The 14,356-nt window shown below is 39.9% G+C and overlaps 1 protein-coding gene across 1 annotated transcript in view; it reads left to right on the forward strand.

Moving 5' to 3' along the window:
* Positions 1–14,356, forward strand: part of ATP10B (ATPase, class V, type 10B) — a 111,275-nt gene that overhangs the window by 88,357 nt on the left and 8,562 nt on the right. The window contains exons 17-19 of the mRNA XM_008587192.1: positions 2,527–2,724; positions 4,224–4,304; positions 5,659–5,763. Of these exons, the coding sequence (XP_008585414.1) occupies positions 2,527–2,724; positions 4,224–4,304; positions 5,659–5,763 (384 nt within the window). The remainder of the gene's footprint in view (positions 1–2,526; positions 2,725–4,223; positions 4,305–5,658; positions 5,764–14,356) is intronic.

Consider the following 14,356-nt stretch of genomic DNA (forward strand, 5'->3'; position numbering starts at 1 on the left):
AAAAAAAAAAAAAAAAAAAAAAAAAAAAAAAAAAAAACAATGGGTATAAAAAAAAGTCAGAGCATCGCTGTACTAAGGGAAGGAACAAGTCCTGAGTTTTTCATTGTCTAGTTCAGGGACCTTTGAATAATTTGCAAGAGTCTCCACACAGAATCTGGTTCCTCTTTGCATAAGGAAAAAGGGAGGATTAAAACCAGGGTAATGGAAGAGAAACACATGAGCCAAACAGTGCCTACAAAATTGCATTTTTTCCTCTTGTTCCATTCGCCCAGTCTTCTCATCTGGCTCTGACACAGTCACCCTCGCTCAGGAGTGAGACTTTCTGTGAAAAGTTTAATGTATATGTAAATAAATGGCATGACAAAAAATAATGTAAATTCAATCAAATGGACGGTAATATTATCTCAGCAAGTCTATGCAAACAAGTCACTCCATTTGACTTGAAACTCACTCTAAGCATGAAAGACTGTTTACTTAGAATTCAAAATGCCCCTGTTTAATTTTTTTTTTTTTTTTGGCATCCAAAGGCATCGTTCTTTTGAATAAGCACAGCCTTTTCTCTGCATTAAATTTGCGAAATAGGAAAGGAAACATTTCCAGCCAGCCATGCTTTGAAAGCTTAAATGATATTTATTTCCAGCCCAATGCCGTGCTCGAAATTGTGATACTGATGCTGCATTATCTCCCCGTTGCAATTAGAGGGTGGAGAACTATGACTTCCACATCCGAAACCAATTTCAGAGGGGATTAAAACCCTGCCTGCTCTGGAATTTGAACAATGAATTTATTACTGCGCTGTAGCTTCTTGGGAAAAGAGCAGGCATCTAATCTCAGCGATGCTGCCATGGGGTGGGACACACTCCCTGCAAGGTGCAAAGATTCCAGTGAGGCCAAGGAAGTGGCAAACAAGGAAAATCCTACCCCGGCCTCAGGAGGAAGTCAGCACTCTGTAATACTAAAACTCCAGGATGAGTGCTGGAACTATAGAACAACTAAGATTTACTCCATTTATTTAAATCACTATTGAACGTCTGCTGTGTGTCCAGAACAGAGTCGGGCAGTGGGTACAGGGCAGGGATCCAAGCCAGCCACGGTCCCCACTCTAGTGAAGCTTGCAGTCTACATCAGGACTCAGCAAGCTTTTTCTGCAAAGGGCCAGATAATAAATATTGTCAGCTTTGTAGGCCATACATGTCTGGAAGCATCTCATTGTGTAAGCCAAAGAGAAGATTGAGAAAGGTTGGGTGTGGTTAAAGAGAAAGGACTTTGAGAATTCAGATGCTATCTGTACCACTTTCTAGCTCTGAACTTGTGCAAGGGGTAACTGAGTACCTCAGAGCCTCAGATTCCTCATCTGTAGAGCAGGGCTAATAACATGCGTATTATTGTTAATATTATTATCAATATATGGTATATTAATATAACATATTAATATAATACTATTAATATTATTAGCATAATATTATCTTGCAAGGTTGTGAGGACAAATTTATAGTGTGTATCGCACATCTAATAATGTACTATAAACTAATATACTGATATACTACAGTGTATGTCACACGCCTGGCACAATAGAAGCTCAAATCATTATAATTGGTGTTTTTACTAATAATAATTTTAACATGTTAATATAATTATTACTAATAATAATAAATAGAGAGCCTCTTCAAAATAACATTTGGCCTAGCAGTTAGGAAATGAGAATTCTACTCTGAACACAAACTTGCTGAATGATTTCTTGCAAGACCCTTCACCTGTCAGCCCCACAGAACGTAGAAGTTCTAGTCCTGACTCCAGGACCAGCTGCTTATGTGACCTTAGTCAAGCCGCCACAGCACATCACAATATGGTTGACAACACTAGTGACCCAGCCCATCCACAGGTGGGGAGATCTTGAGTGGGAAAGAACATTAGAAAAAATGAAGGAGTATTTAGGCAGGAGATGTTCTTACTCTCCCTTCCGAGGTGCGTGACCGTGAGGGAAGTACTGTGAGGTGACCCTTCCTGGGAGGTCATCTCCCCACCAGCTTTTGTGCTTGTGGCTCAGTCTTCCTACCATCTGTCCTCAGTGATGTCCCTTTCTATTACCACACTGCTGCCATTCGTGTACCATGTGCCACGGTCTAGGCACTACTATTCCCATCTGACAGATGACAAAATGATGTTCAGAAAGGTTAAGCACTTTGCCCAAGGTCACACAGCTAGTAAGTGACAGAACAGGGGATTCAAAACCAGGCCTCTCTGCCTCTACAACCTGCACTCTTAACCACCATAGTATACTTACTGTCACAAGTCAGCGGGGTCCCATTCAGGTCCTGAAGAGCACTGATAACAGTGGTGGTAGTAATCACAGCAGCTGCTGCTGATCTAAGGATCAGAAGCATCTCTAATCCTGACACACCCCTGCATGTCACAAATGAGGACACCGAAGCTGCAGGAGCACAGGTGGCTTGGCGCTCGTGCACAGCACTGGATGACCGGTGACCCGTGGGGCCTCACTCACAAGGCCACGCTCTCTGCCCACAGTGCTACGTCAACGTGCTCTTCTGGTATCAATTATTCTGTGGGTTCTCCGGCACCGCCATGATCGATTATTGGCAGATGATGTTCTTCAACCTCATCACCCCCTTGCCTCCTCTCATCTTCGGAATTCTCGACAGGGACGTCTCTGCAGAAACACTCCTGGCGCTGCCTGAGCTGTACAAGAGTGGCCAGAACTCTGAGGTAAGGGGCTGGGGCAGCCAGGAGGAGGTGACCTCAGCTTCTGGCTGGAGGTATCAGAAAGAGCACTGGGCTGGGGTCTGGGAGCCCCGAGTCTGGCCACTTACCTCCATGGGACATTGAGTACCTCCTCTCCCCACTCCTGGCCTATTTCTCATTTGCTGTTGTGGATGCTGAACCAGACCAGTGGGTATTTTTCTTTTTAGTTATTTCTTAATTATGTCACATGGTAATATGGGCCTGCCCTATTAAAGAGGGAGAGGGCATGCGGAAAGATCCCATCCCTCCCAGTGGGCCCCTCCAGGCCTTTTGGTGCATCAGCAGAACACCCAAGCCCCTGTTTGGGAGCCCCTGGGACTAATAGCCAGTTTGCTCATCACTGGGTAAGATACTCATTAACAAGTTCTTCTACTTCATGTCAGGGAAGGCATAACTTAGAACCCAAGACTGCATATGATCTGGAACTTGCTGCTATCAAGTAGACTAAAGAAGGCCTGAGAAGCCTTCAGGTGGCTTCTTAGAAGTACTGGAGAGGCCACACTGTAGCCACAAAGGATGTGGAGAAGTCAGACAGCAGCACTCCAGGTGGTCAGACTAGCACAGGCCCCAGCAAGGAGGCTGGACAGAGAAAGAGAGAACAGGGAGGGCTGGCTCTGAGAAAAGGGACTTCCAAATGCCTGAGGGTAACTTTGCACCTGGGAAAAGGAGGACAGAGCCAGATGTGGTGCTGGAGAGCTGACCAACAAAGAACCAAGGCCAGTCATAAGCCAAAGACCAGAGGCGAGAGACACAGGAGGCAAGAGACACAGCAGCGTGAGGTGTTCAGACAAGGGGCATGGCGGTGGACGTGCCCATCTCAGGCACTTCTCATCTTACTTGCCCACGGGCGTGCCAGCTGCATAACGCACTCCTGAGTGTCCGCTGTGAAAAGAAGCTAATGTAGCAAAAACATAGACTGCAAAGGTTTCACTTGTCCCAGGGCAGGCACAAAGAGGCAAGCACGAAATGAGAAACATCCAGCTCTGTCCCTGGGGAGCCCATGATCCTGGGCTGTGACTGAGATCTCCCTTTCAGGTGCCACGTACAAATTTTAGAATCTCTACACTTACCAAGCTTGTAGTAGCACACGCAATAGAACTAATGCATGATAGTAATTAATAACTAAGAACTTACTAGGTACTAAGGCACAGTTGTATTTAGTTCTCTTTGAACCCCTGGAAGTAGGTGGTGTTATTTTTATCCACATTTTTTATGGAAAAAGAAACCAGTTCTCAGAGCAGTTTAGTAATTTTGACAAGGTCACATAGTGGCAAAGCTGGGACTTGAACTGAGGGTCTGTTACCCACAAGTCCATGCTCTTAATCACTCCATTCTATTACCGCTGAAGTAAGAGGCATTGTAAGTGCCGTACTGTCTGCCCCAGCCACACACAAGAAAGTTGCTGGCAAAAAATAGAGGCTTGCTTTGATGGCGGTAACCGTTGGTGTCTTCTTTCCTGGCAGTGCTATAACCTGTCGATCTTCTGGATTTCCATGCTAGATGCATTGTACCAGAGCCTCGTCTGTTTCTTTTTCCCTTACCTGGTAAGTCATAGAGTCCCATTCTCACCATATAAACCAGTGTGCAACTTGTCCTGTTCACATGAAGTTCCAGACCCGTAGTGTCTTTCTGGACACTTCAGAGCAGAGGCTCCAAATAAGTGGCCTACAGACCACATCTGAATCAAGGTGTTTGAAAAGTCAGAACACTTTACCCAAACATCTTAATATCCAGTGTCTCTTGAAAGACAGAAAGCTGTCATTACCCTGGATCATTTTTCCCTTATGGCAAAAATCCAGAATTGACTTACAGCCCTGACTACACGGGAACATGTTCCTCAGTTTGCCAGAGGTCCCACCGCTCCCCTTTGTCTTACAACTGGCCTTGTTCACTCACTCACTGTTTGCTACTTCACCACTGAAGGTATTTGAATTTACAGTCCTCGATTTATTTATTGATTTGTGCTTCCATCATCCAAGCAGTAAGTGTTCAGGCAGCAAGTTCTGATAATAAGAATACTATCTGAAAAAAATAGCAAAAATACAGATAGCAAGGGATACCAGCCCCATCTCAATTTGCCTCCCCAGTTTAAACAGTAAGAATTGAGATAGCAGAGAATACCTGTATTTCTTCTGGACTGGGAGCCAGGATGTGAGGTAATTGCCAGCAGGTAAACAGCGGTGCTTCCCCAGCCTCTAGGCTCATATTCATTTGTAATTAGCAACTTGATGGGGGTAGGGGAGGCAGGCAACTTGCACCTTGAATTTTTGGCTTACCGTACCCTCCCTGGCCAGGTCTCTGTTTGCCTTTCCTGTTTTATTTTTTGTCCTTCCAGGTGCTTGACAGATCTACCCTAGAGGACTCTTTGGAGTTCTACAAACCCACGTGTTCATCCTCAGTTCTGACCTTTGCCTGGACTGCATTTCCCCTCTCCTTTCAAGTGATTTGCTCCTTTTATTCTGGTCTCAGCTGATGTATTCTCTCTTCTGTGTTCCTAGGTGCCTCACATTTGCCTCTATTCTAGTATTTACCCCTTAAATCGTACCACATCCTCCCTGCCTAACAGAATGTAAACTCTTTGAAGGTGCACACAGAAGTATCCTCAGCAATTAGCACAGTGCCTGGTGGGCACTCAATAAATTCTTTATTCATTTCACAATCGTGGCTTCCTCTGGCAAACATGTTTCTAAATCATTTTGTCCTGTCAACTCACTTCTCATCTTGGTCTGTTCCTCGGGTCAGTTCCACAAGGGTGGCAGCTGGAAACCTTTTTCTCTACCTGTTCCTCCTCCTCCCTCGACACCTGCCTTCGCTGACACTTTAAGATCGTTGTGTCAAAGCCAAAGCCTGAAGTCCACAGGTGCATCTGACAAATGCCTGTTTGTTCCTCCTCTGCAGACCTACAGGGGCTCTGATATCGATGTCTTTACCTTTGGGATACTGATCAACACCATCTTGCTCGCCACCATGCTCTTGCACCAGGCGATGGAAATGAAGACATGGGTAAGGGACCCAAAACCTTTTTGGCTTAAAAATTGTGTTCCTGTCCATTGACTACATTTGGATTACATTTGTTTCACTCCGTATTACTGATGCACTCAGTACATACACCTGAGCCCCTACCTGTGTCCCACCTGTACAGGGATGAAAAGAGGTGAGGAAGATAAAATTCCTGGCCTCACCTTGCTTATCATCTAGCCAGGATGATAAAATCAACACATAGAAAACAATGAAATCATTAGTTGCAAAGTTAGGTAATATTAATAAAAAGTTTAGGGGTGTTTCAGAGGTAAGAAAAACATTACATTGACCATACCTGAGGCTTTTTTAGGGAGAAATGTTTCCCATTTAATTTAGGGGTGAAAGATTAGAAAACTGCCTTCAGGTAAATACATCTCAAGCATGTTCAAATATCACATTCTGATACCTAAAAAGTCAATGCCAACTTTCTCGTTGAATTTTTCTAGTCAATGGTAACTATAAAAACACAGAGCTCAAAATTATATGCCTGGTACCTTTCTACATATTTATATGCATTATCAAATTTAACCTCCCAGAGCCCTTTATGTTAGAGATTTTTATATTCCCATTTTACAGATTTTGAAAACAGGTGCAGTAAGGGTGAGAAACTTGCCCTAAGCAGTTCAGGACAGAAGCAAGTTTTGAATCTTGGCAGTCTGATGCAAGCTTTTACCCACTATGCTAATAATGTGAGGAGATATGATTGAATGGTACAAAGAGACCACTTTATAGAAAAATTTGACCTTAGCCAAGTTGAAATGGCTCTTCCTGAAAGCACATGTATTAAAATTTTGGAAAACTGCCCCAGGTAGGCTCAACATGTTCCTACATTCTGCAATAGAACTTCTCCCTCACCTCCCACCACCCCCATCACAAGCCAAACCAGATCCTGACCAGCTGGCCACTGGCTGATAAGAGCTGCCCAAGGGAACTTCTGGATCACAGAGTTCCCATTTTGAAAATGCCCTCTGCTCCAATGCATGCAAGTGACAGATAGAACAAAGTGATGAAACCAAAAAGGCATAGCCAGGTTGAGGTACAGAATGAATTTCTCCTTGGGCCACCAGCACCAGAAGAGGCTGCAGTGTGATGGGGCAGAGGGAGGGGAAGAGGATACGGAGCAGACTCTCAAACCGCAGGCTTTCTTGGAGCCAGGATGGGACACAGACCATGGCGGTGGGGAGTCTGGCTCCTGTGAGGTAGGGTAGCCTGGAACCCCATTTACTGCTGGGTCCAAGTTCCCCACTCAAGAAAGAATGCTAAAGAAAGGATGACAATGACAAGATGTTTGGAGTTACAGTTTTAGCAGAAGCTCTGTGAGCAAGAGAGGCAAGATTCAGAGACATAACAATGTTTTTGTTGCTGTTTATTGAAACATAATTGATTGTATATATCTTGCTGAATATCAATACCTGTGTTCAATATGTGATGCTCAAATTAGGATAAGTAGTGTATTCAACATTACACACTGTAATAGTGTTTTGTGGCCCTCTATCAATTTCTCACTAACACCTCTCCCTGTCCCCCTCTTCCACCTCTGGTGGCTTCAGTTCTGTTCTCTCCTCTTGAAAGTTTGATGTACTATTGTGATTGTTGTATCTTTGTTTCTTTTTTTATTTATTTGTTTATATTTTAAGCTCCCATCCTGACTGAGGACATGCAGTATTTTTCTTTCTGTGCCTGACTTATTTCACTTAACATAATTTTCTCTGAGTTCATCCACATTGCTGCAAATGGCAGAATTTCATTCTTTTTTATGACAGAGTAGTATTCCATTGTGTATATATACCACATTTTTCCTTATCCAGTTGTCTGTCGATGGACATTTAGGTTGGTTCCAACTCTTGGCTATTGTAAATAGAGCTGTGATAAACATGGGAGTGCAGGTATCCCTTTGACATGATGATTTCCATTCTTTCGGGTATATACCCAGCAATGCATATGGCAGTTCTATCTGTAGTTGTTTGAGGAACCTTTGTACTGTTTTCCATAAAGGCTACACTAATTCACAGTCCCACTTTGGTACTAGGAACTGAGCCAAGCTAAGAACACATTTAGATCTCTAGAAAATGAAAAATTGTCATTGAAATTAAAAATGCAGCCTTTATGGAAAATGGTATGGAGGTTCCTCAAACAATTACAGATAGATCTACCATATGAACCAGCTATTCCACTGCTGGGTATATACCTAAAGGAATGGAAATCATCATGTTGAAGGGATACCTGTACTCCCATGTTTATTACAGCACTATTTACAATACCCAGCCCAAATGTTCATTATCAGATGAATAGATAAGGAAAATGTGGTATATCTGCACAATGGAATACTACTGTGCTGTAAAAAAAAAAAATGAAACACTACTATTTGCAACAACATGGATGGACTTAGAGAAAATTATATTAAGTGAAACAGGTCAGACACAGAAAGAGAAATACCACATGTTCTCACTTATTTGTGGGAGCTAAAAATAAATAAATAAATATACAAACAAACTGGAGGAGGGCAAAGGGGAATGGGGGAAAAAGGAATTGGCAAAGGGACATGAAAATCAACTACATTGTATTTGATAAGTGACATTTTTTTAAAAAATGCAATTTGTGGGATCCACTCTACATCAGACACCGGCAGAAAATAAACTACCAAATTGGAAGTACTGGGAACTTCCTCCAGAATGGCACACAAATATGAAAAAGTAATTAAGACGAATGGTGGTTGGAACAAATGGCTTCAGCATCCACATAATAAGAGTCACAGGAGAAGAAGACAGGAAAGAAAGGCAGAGAAGCAATATTTGAAGAAACAGTCATTAAGAATGAAAATTAACCAAAATAAATCTGGATAACCAAAATAAATCACCTGGAGATATCAGAATGAACTGTGCAGTGTAAAAGACACAGAGACAACCTTTAAGTCTACTGGAGACTGTGGACAAATTATGAAAAACTATGGAAAAGGAACGTCATTTACTGTGACAAAACACAACAGAAGCCAGAAAACAATGGAATGATTATTTTCAAAGACCCAAAAGGGAAAAACTGGAACACCTATGCTATCATTGAAGAGGAGGGCAAAATAAATGACATTTTCAGATTAAAAACATAAAACAACTCTGTAAGGTTTACCACTCATAGGCCCTCACTAAAAGAAGGAATGTACTTCTGCAAGAGCATGAAAGAACAAAAAAGCTAAAGTGATAAGAAACAACATGATAATGAGGAAGGGCTGTTCAATAGGTCATAAATTTATGCCAAGAAAGAGACAAAAAAGAATAAGTTGAACTTTCAGAAGGAGAGAGCAGACCTGTTGTTCAGGAAAGGGGGTGCAGGAGGGGGAATAGTGAGAGGTTGGTTATTGAACACACAGCAGCTAGATAGGAAAAATACATTCTGTGGGTATACAGTCAAGCCAGACGTCTATAATTAACAATAATTTACTGCATGTTATCATCACATGTCCAAATGTACCAAATGTCCTCATCACAAAGAAATGATTATATTTTAGAATGATGAATATGCTAATTGCCCTGATTTGATCATCACACATTGCACACATGTACTGATATCCAACACTGTACCGCACAAATATGTATAATCAATATTTTTCAATAAAATAAAATAAAAATTTATGTAAAGCCTTCACCATGACTAGGAGGAGAATAGAAATAGACATTTAACTATACATTTTTCCATAAAAGTTCAAATTTATTTAGTATTTTTAAAAACTTAAAGTTAACCACTGAAGGAATGAAAAGAAAAAAGAGGAATATAGAAAACTATCCATTCTGCAGGATATAGGAAAGATGAAATGATAAGAACAAAGAAAATGATGGCAAACAAAAAATACAAAATAATATGTTCAAAATAAATCCAAACATACCAGTACTCATAATAAATGTAAATAGATTAAATTCTCCTTTTAGAAACAAAAATTATCAGATTGGATTTTTTTGTCCACCAAATATAAGGAGAAATGGACAAATTCATAATCATACTGTGAGATTTCAATACAACTGTATCAGAAACTGACACACATCAAATAGACCAAAAGAAATGGAAAGGATAAAAAAGCTTTGAATAAATTATCACGTTTGATCTAATATAAAAAGCCTACTCTAAATAGCAAAAATACATTTTTTTCAAGCACACACAGACCATTTACCAAAAAGAAAAAGATGAAATTCTGAATCACAAAGAAGTTTGAAAGAATGAGAATCTTAAAGACCATGTTCTGTAACAACAAGACATTTAAATTAGAAAGAAGCACTAAAAAGGCAGCCAAACAAAATCCAATGTGCTTGTAAACTTCAAAATGCACTTTTTTTTTTTAATAACCGGTAAGGGGATCTTAACCCTTGACTTGGTGTTGTCAGCACCACGCCTAGCCAGTGAGCTAAATGGCCATCCCTATATAGGATCCGAACCCGTGGCCTTGGTGTTAGCACTGCACTCTCCCAAGTGAGCCACGGGCCGGCCCTCAAAATGCACTTTTAAATAGCTCATGAGGTAAAAAGTAATCATGATGAAAATTATAACATATTTCTTGCTGAATGACTATAAAAATACTATATGTGCAAACTTGTGGGGTACAGCTAAAGCTTTTATTATTAAGAACAAAAAGATAAAAAATAAACAAGTTGAGAACTCAACTCAAGGAACTTTAAACATTACCATGTAAATCTAAAGAAAATAGAAGGAAAAAATAAAAATATGAGAAAAAAATCAAGAACAATAAAAAAGATCAGTAAAACCAAAAGTGAGCTCCTCGAAAAGCTAATGAAAACTAATCTCTTGGCAAAACTGGTCCAAGGGAAAACACAAAAAGAGAAGACAAAAATAGTACTAGAAATGGAAATGACTAAAATTATAAATATCGTCAACTTTTATTGACTAAAATATTTTTTTGAAAATTTAAACCAAGTTTATCATTTCTTTAAACGTAAAATTAACAAAAACACAGTCGAGATCACTTGGCAAACTTGAATAAGCCAAATCCTGTCCCAAAAAACAACAGACCCAAAGGATTATTGAGGGGAATTTGACCAATTTTAAAACTGACAGATAATCTCTACTTTATGCCAGTTTTTTCATGGAATTAAAAAAATAGAAAAACATAGGTGTTTTAGTCCATTTATACTGCTATAACAAAATACCTGTGACTGGGTAATTTATAAAGAATAGAAATTTGTTTCTCACAGTTCTGAAGGCTGAGAAGTCCATGATCAAGTCACTGGCTCAGTGTCTGATGAGGGCTGCTCTCTGCTTCCATGGTGGCACCTTCTTGCTGTCCTCTGGAGAGGAAGGGAGCAATGAGGGATGAATGTTGTATCCTCACGTGGCAGAAGAGATGGAAGGGACCAACCCTGTGTGCCCATGTGGTGAGAGGGCAAACAGGCACCAGGGTGTTTCCTTCAACCTCTTTTATAAGAGCATGAATGCTTTCATGAGGGCTCTCCCCTCATGACTTAATCATTTCCCAAAAGGCCCACCTCTTAATACTGTCACATTAGGTATTAGATTCCAACATATGAATTTTGCAGGGACACATGCATTCAAACCCATAGCAATAAGTACTTCATTTTTCAGGGCGAGACTAACTCTGATACCAAAATGGGCATGAGCAATTCANCACCTCTTAATACTGTCACATTAGGTATTAGATTCCAACATATGAATTTTGCAGGGACACAGACATTCAAACCCATAGCAATAAGTACTTCATTTTTCAGGGCTAGATTAACTCTGATACCAAAATGGGCATGAGCAGTTCAAGAAAGAAAATTACACATTAATCTCACTAATTAACATAGACATAAAAAATTCTAAATAAACTATTGGCAAATCGATTCAGCAGTGTGTTCAAGACAATAAAGCACAGCGAAAGAACTTTCATGTCCTGTTAGCAAACTATACGCTGATACCAGCCCTCAAGAGAGTGATCTGAAAATAGCTTAGAGGAGTTTAAAGTAGTCTTACACCATGATACAATTCCACTTCTGAGTATGTACCCTGGAAATACTCTTGCATATGTATGTAAGGAGACAGGTACAAGAATGTGTGTTACAGCATTGTTCTCAATAGCCAAAGAAGAGTTAGAAGGAGCTGAAATGTTCATCCACAGGAAAATAAATAAATTGCGGCACATTCATACAATAGAATAGTTAAAATGAATAAACTAGAGCTATATCTATCAACATAGATAAAACTCCCGAGTATAATGTGAAGTGAAAAGAGCAGCAGAAGTGTCTTAGTCTGCTCTGGCTGTCATAACAAATACCATAGGCTGGGTGGTTTAAACAACAGGAATTTATTTCTCACAGTTCTGGAAGATGGAAGTCAATGATCAGTGTGCTGGCCCGTTCAGTGTCTGGTGAGGGCCCTCTTTCTGGATTGTAGACACCTGCCTTCTGGCTATATTCTCACATGGCTGAGAGAGAGAGATGTCTCTTCTTGTAAGGACACTAATCCCATTTCTGAGGGCTCTATCCCCATGACCTAATTACCTCCTTAATGTCCCACCTCCAAATACCATCACATTGGAGATTAGGACTCCAACATATGAATTTGAGGGGGACATGAACATTTAGTCTATATCCAAAAGGGTACCTATACATGATAAAGTAAAAAAAAATCTATAAACATGGATACATAAACATACATGTATAAAACATACATAATGAGAATAAACACTGAATTTATGTTCAAGATTAAAGAGAAGTGATTTGCAAGAGATATATAGGTGTTTTAATTGTATTCATAAGATTTCATATTTGCATAAAACCTGAAGCAAATACTGCATGTGGTTAAATTGGATGAAGCCAGATATTGGGTGTATGAAGTTTATTGTCTGTATGCTTGATATATTTCATAGTGATTTAATTACATTTTTAAAAAATTAACCCAAGATATTTCCCAAAAGGATCTCTGCTCTCTATGACCCTCTTAACCATNCACCTCTTAATACTGTCACATTAGGTATTAGATTCCAACATATGAATTTTGCAGGGACACATGCATTCAAACCCATAGCAATAAGTACTTCATTTTTCAGGGCTAGACTAACTCTGATACCAAAATGGGCATGAGCAATTCAAGGAAAGAAAATTACACATTAATCTCACTAATTAACATAGACATAAAAAATTCTAAATAAACTATTGGCAAATCGATTCAGCAGTGTGTTAAAGACAATAAAGCACAGCGAAAGAACTTTCATGTCCTGTTAGCAAACCATACACTGATACCAGCCCTCTAGAGAGTGATCTGAAAATAGCTTAGAGGAGTTTAAAGTAGTCTTACACCATGATACAATTCCACTTCTGAGTATGTACCCTGGAAATACTCTTGCATATGTATGTAAGGAGACAGGTACAAGAATGTGTGTTACAGCATTGTTCTCAATAGCCAAAGAAGAGTTGGAAGGAGCTTAAATGTTCACCCACAGGAAAATAAATAAATTGCGGCACATTCATACAATAGAATAGTTAAACATAGATAAAACTCCCGAGTATAATGTGAAGTGAAAAGAGCAGCAGAAGTGTCTTAGTCTGCTCTGGCTGTCATAACAAATACCAGAGGCTGGGTGGTTTAAACAACAGGAATTTATTTCTCACAGTTCTGGAGGCTGGAAGTCCATGATCAGTGTGCTGGCCCATTCAGTGCCCGGTGAGGGCCCTCTTTCTGGATTGTAGACACCTGCCTTCTGGCTATATTCTCACATGGCTGAGAGAGAGAGATGTCTCTTCTTGTAAGGACACTAATCCCATTTATGAGGGCTCTATCCCCATGACCTAATTACCTCCTTAATGTCCCACCTCCAAATACTATTACATTGGGGATTAGGACTCCAACATATGAATTTGAGGGGGACATGAGCATTTAGTCTATATCCAGAAGGGTACCTATACATGATAAAGTAAAAAAAAATCTATAAACATGGATACATAAACATACATGTATAAAACATACATAATGAGAATAAACACTGAATTTATGTTCAAGATTAAAGAGAAGTGATTTGCAAGAGATATATAGGTGTTTTAATTGTATTCATAAGATTTCATATTTGCATAAAACCTGAAGCAAATACTGCATGTGGTTAAAATGGATGAAGCCAGATATTGGGTGTATGAGGTTTATTGTCTGTATGCTTGATAGTGATTTAATTACATTTTAAAAAAATTAACCCAAGATATTTCCCAAAAGGATCTCTGCTCTCTATGACCCTCTTAACCATTAGATATTTTTTAACCTTTCAAAATGCCCTGCAAAGTTTAATCAGGCCTCAATTATATATTAAATGGGTGGTAACACTAAACATTCTGTATCCTCTCTGTATCCACTCAGCCCTCTTTCTCAAAGCACTGCATCCATCTGCTTCCAAAGAGAGAGTAGAGCTGTGGTTTTTGGAGCTGGAAAGAAGAGAGGGAAGGGAGATAGGGAGAGGTTGGTTAATGAACACAAAATTACAGCTGGATAAGAAAAATAAGCTCTGGGGTCCACAGTAGTGATAGACATCTATAATTAACAATAATTTATTGTGTGTTCTCAAAAGGCTAGAAGAGAGGAGCTCGAATGT

Source organism: Galeopterus variegatus, unplaced genomic scaffold (genome assembly GCF_000696425.1).
Source record: "Galeopterus variegatus unplaced genomic scaffold, G_variegatus-3.0.2 Scaffold115, whole genome shotgun sequence".
In the NCBI taxonomy this organism is placed as follows: domain Eukaryota; kingdom Metazoa; phylum Chordata; class Mammalia; order Dermoptera; family Cynocephalidae; genus Galeopterus; species Galeopterus variegatus.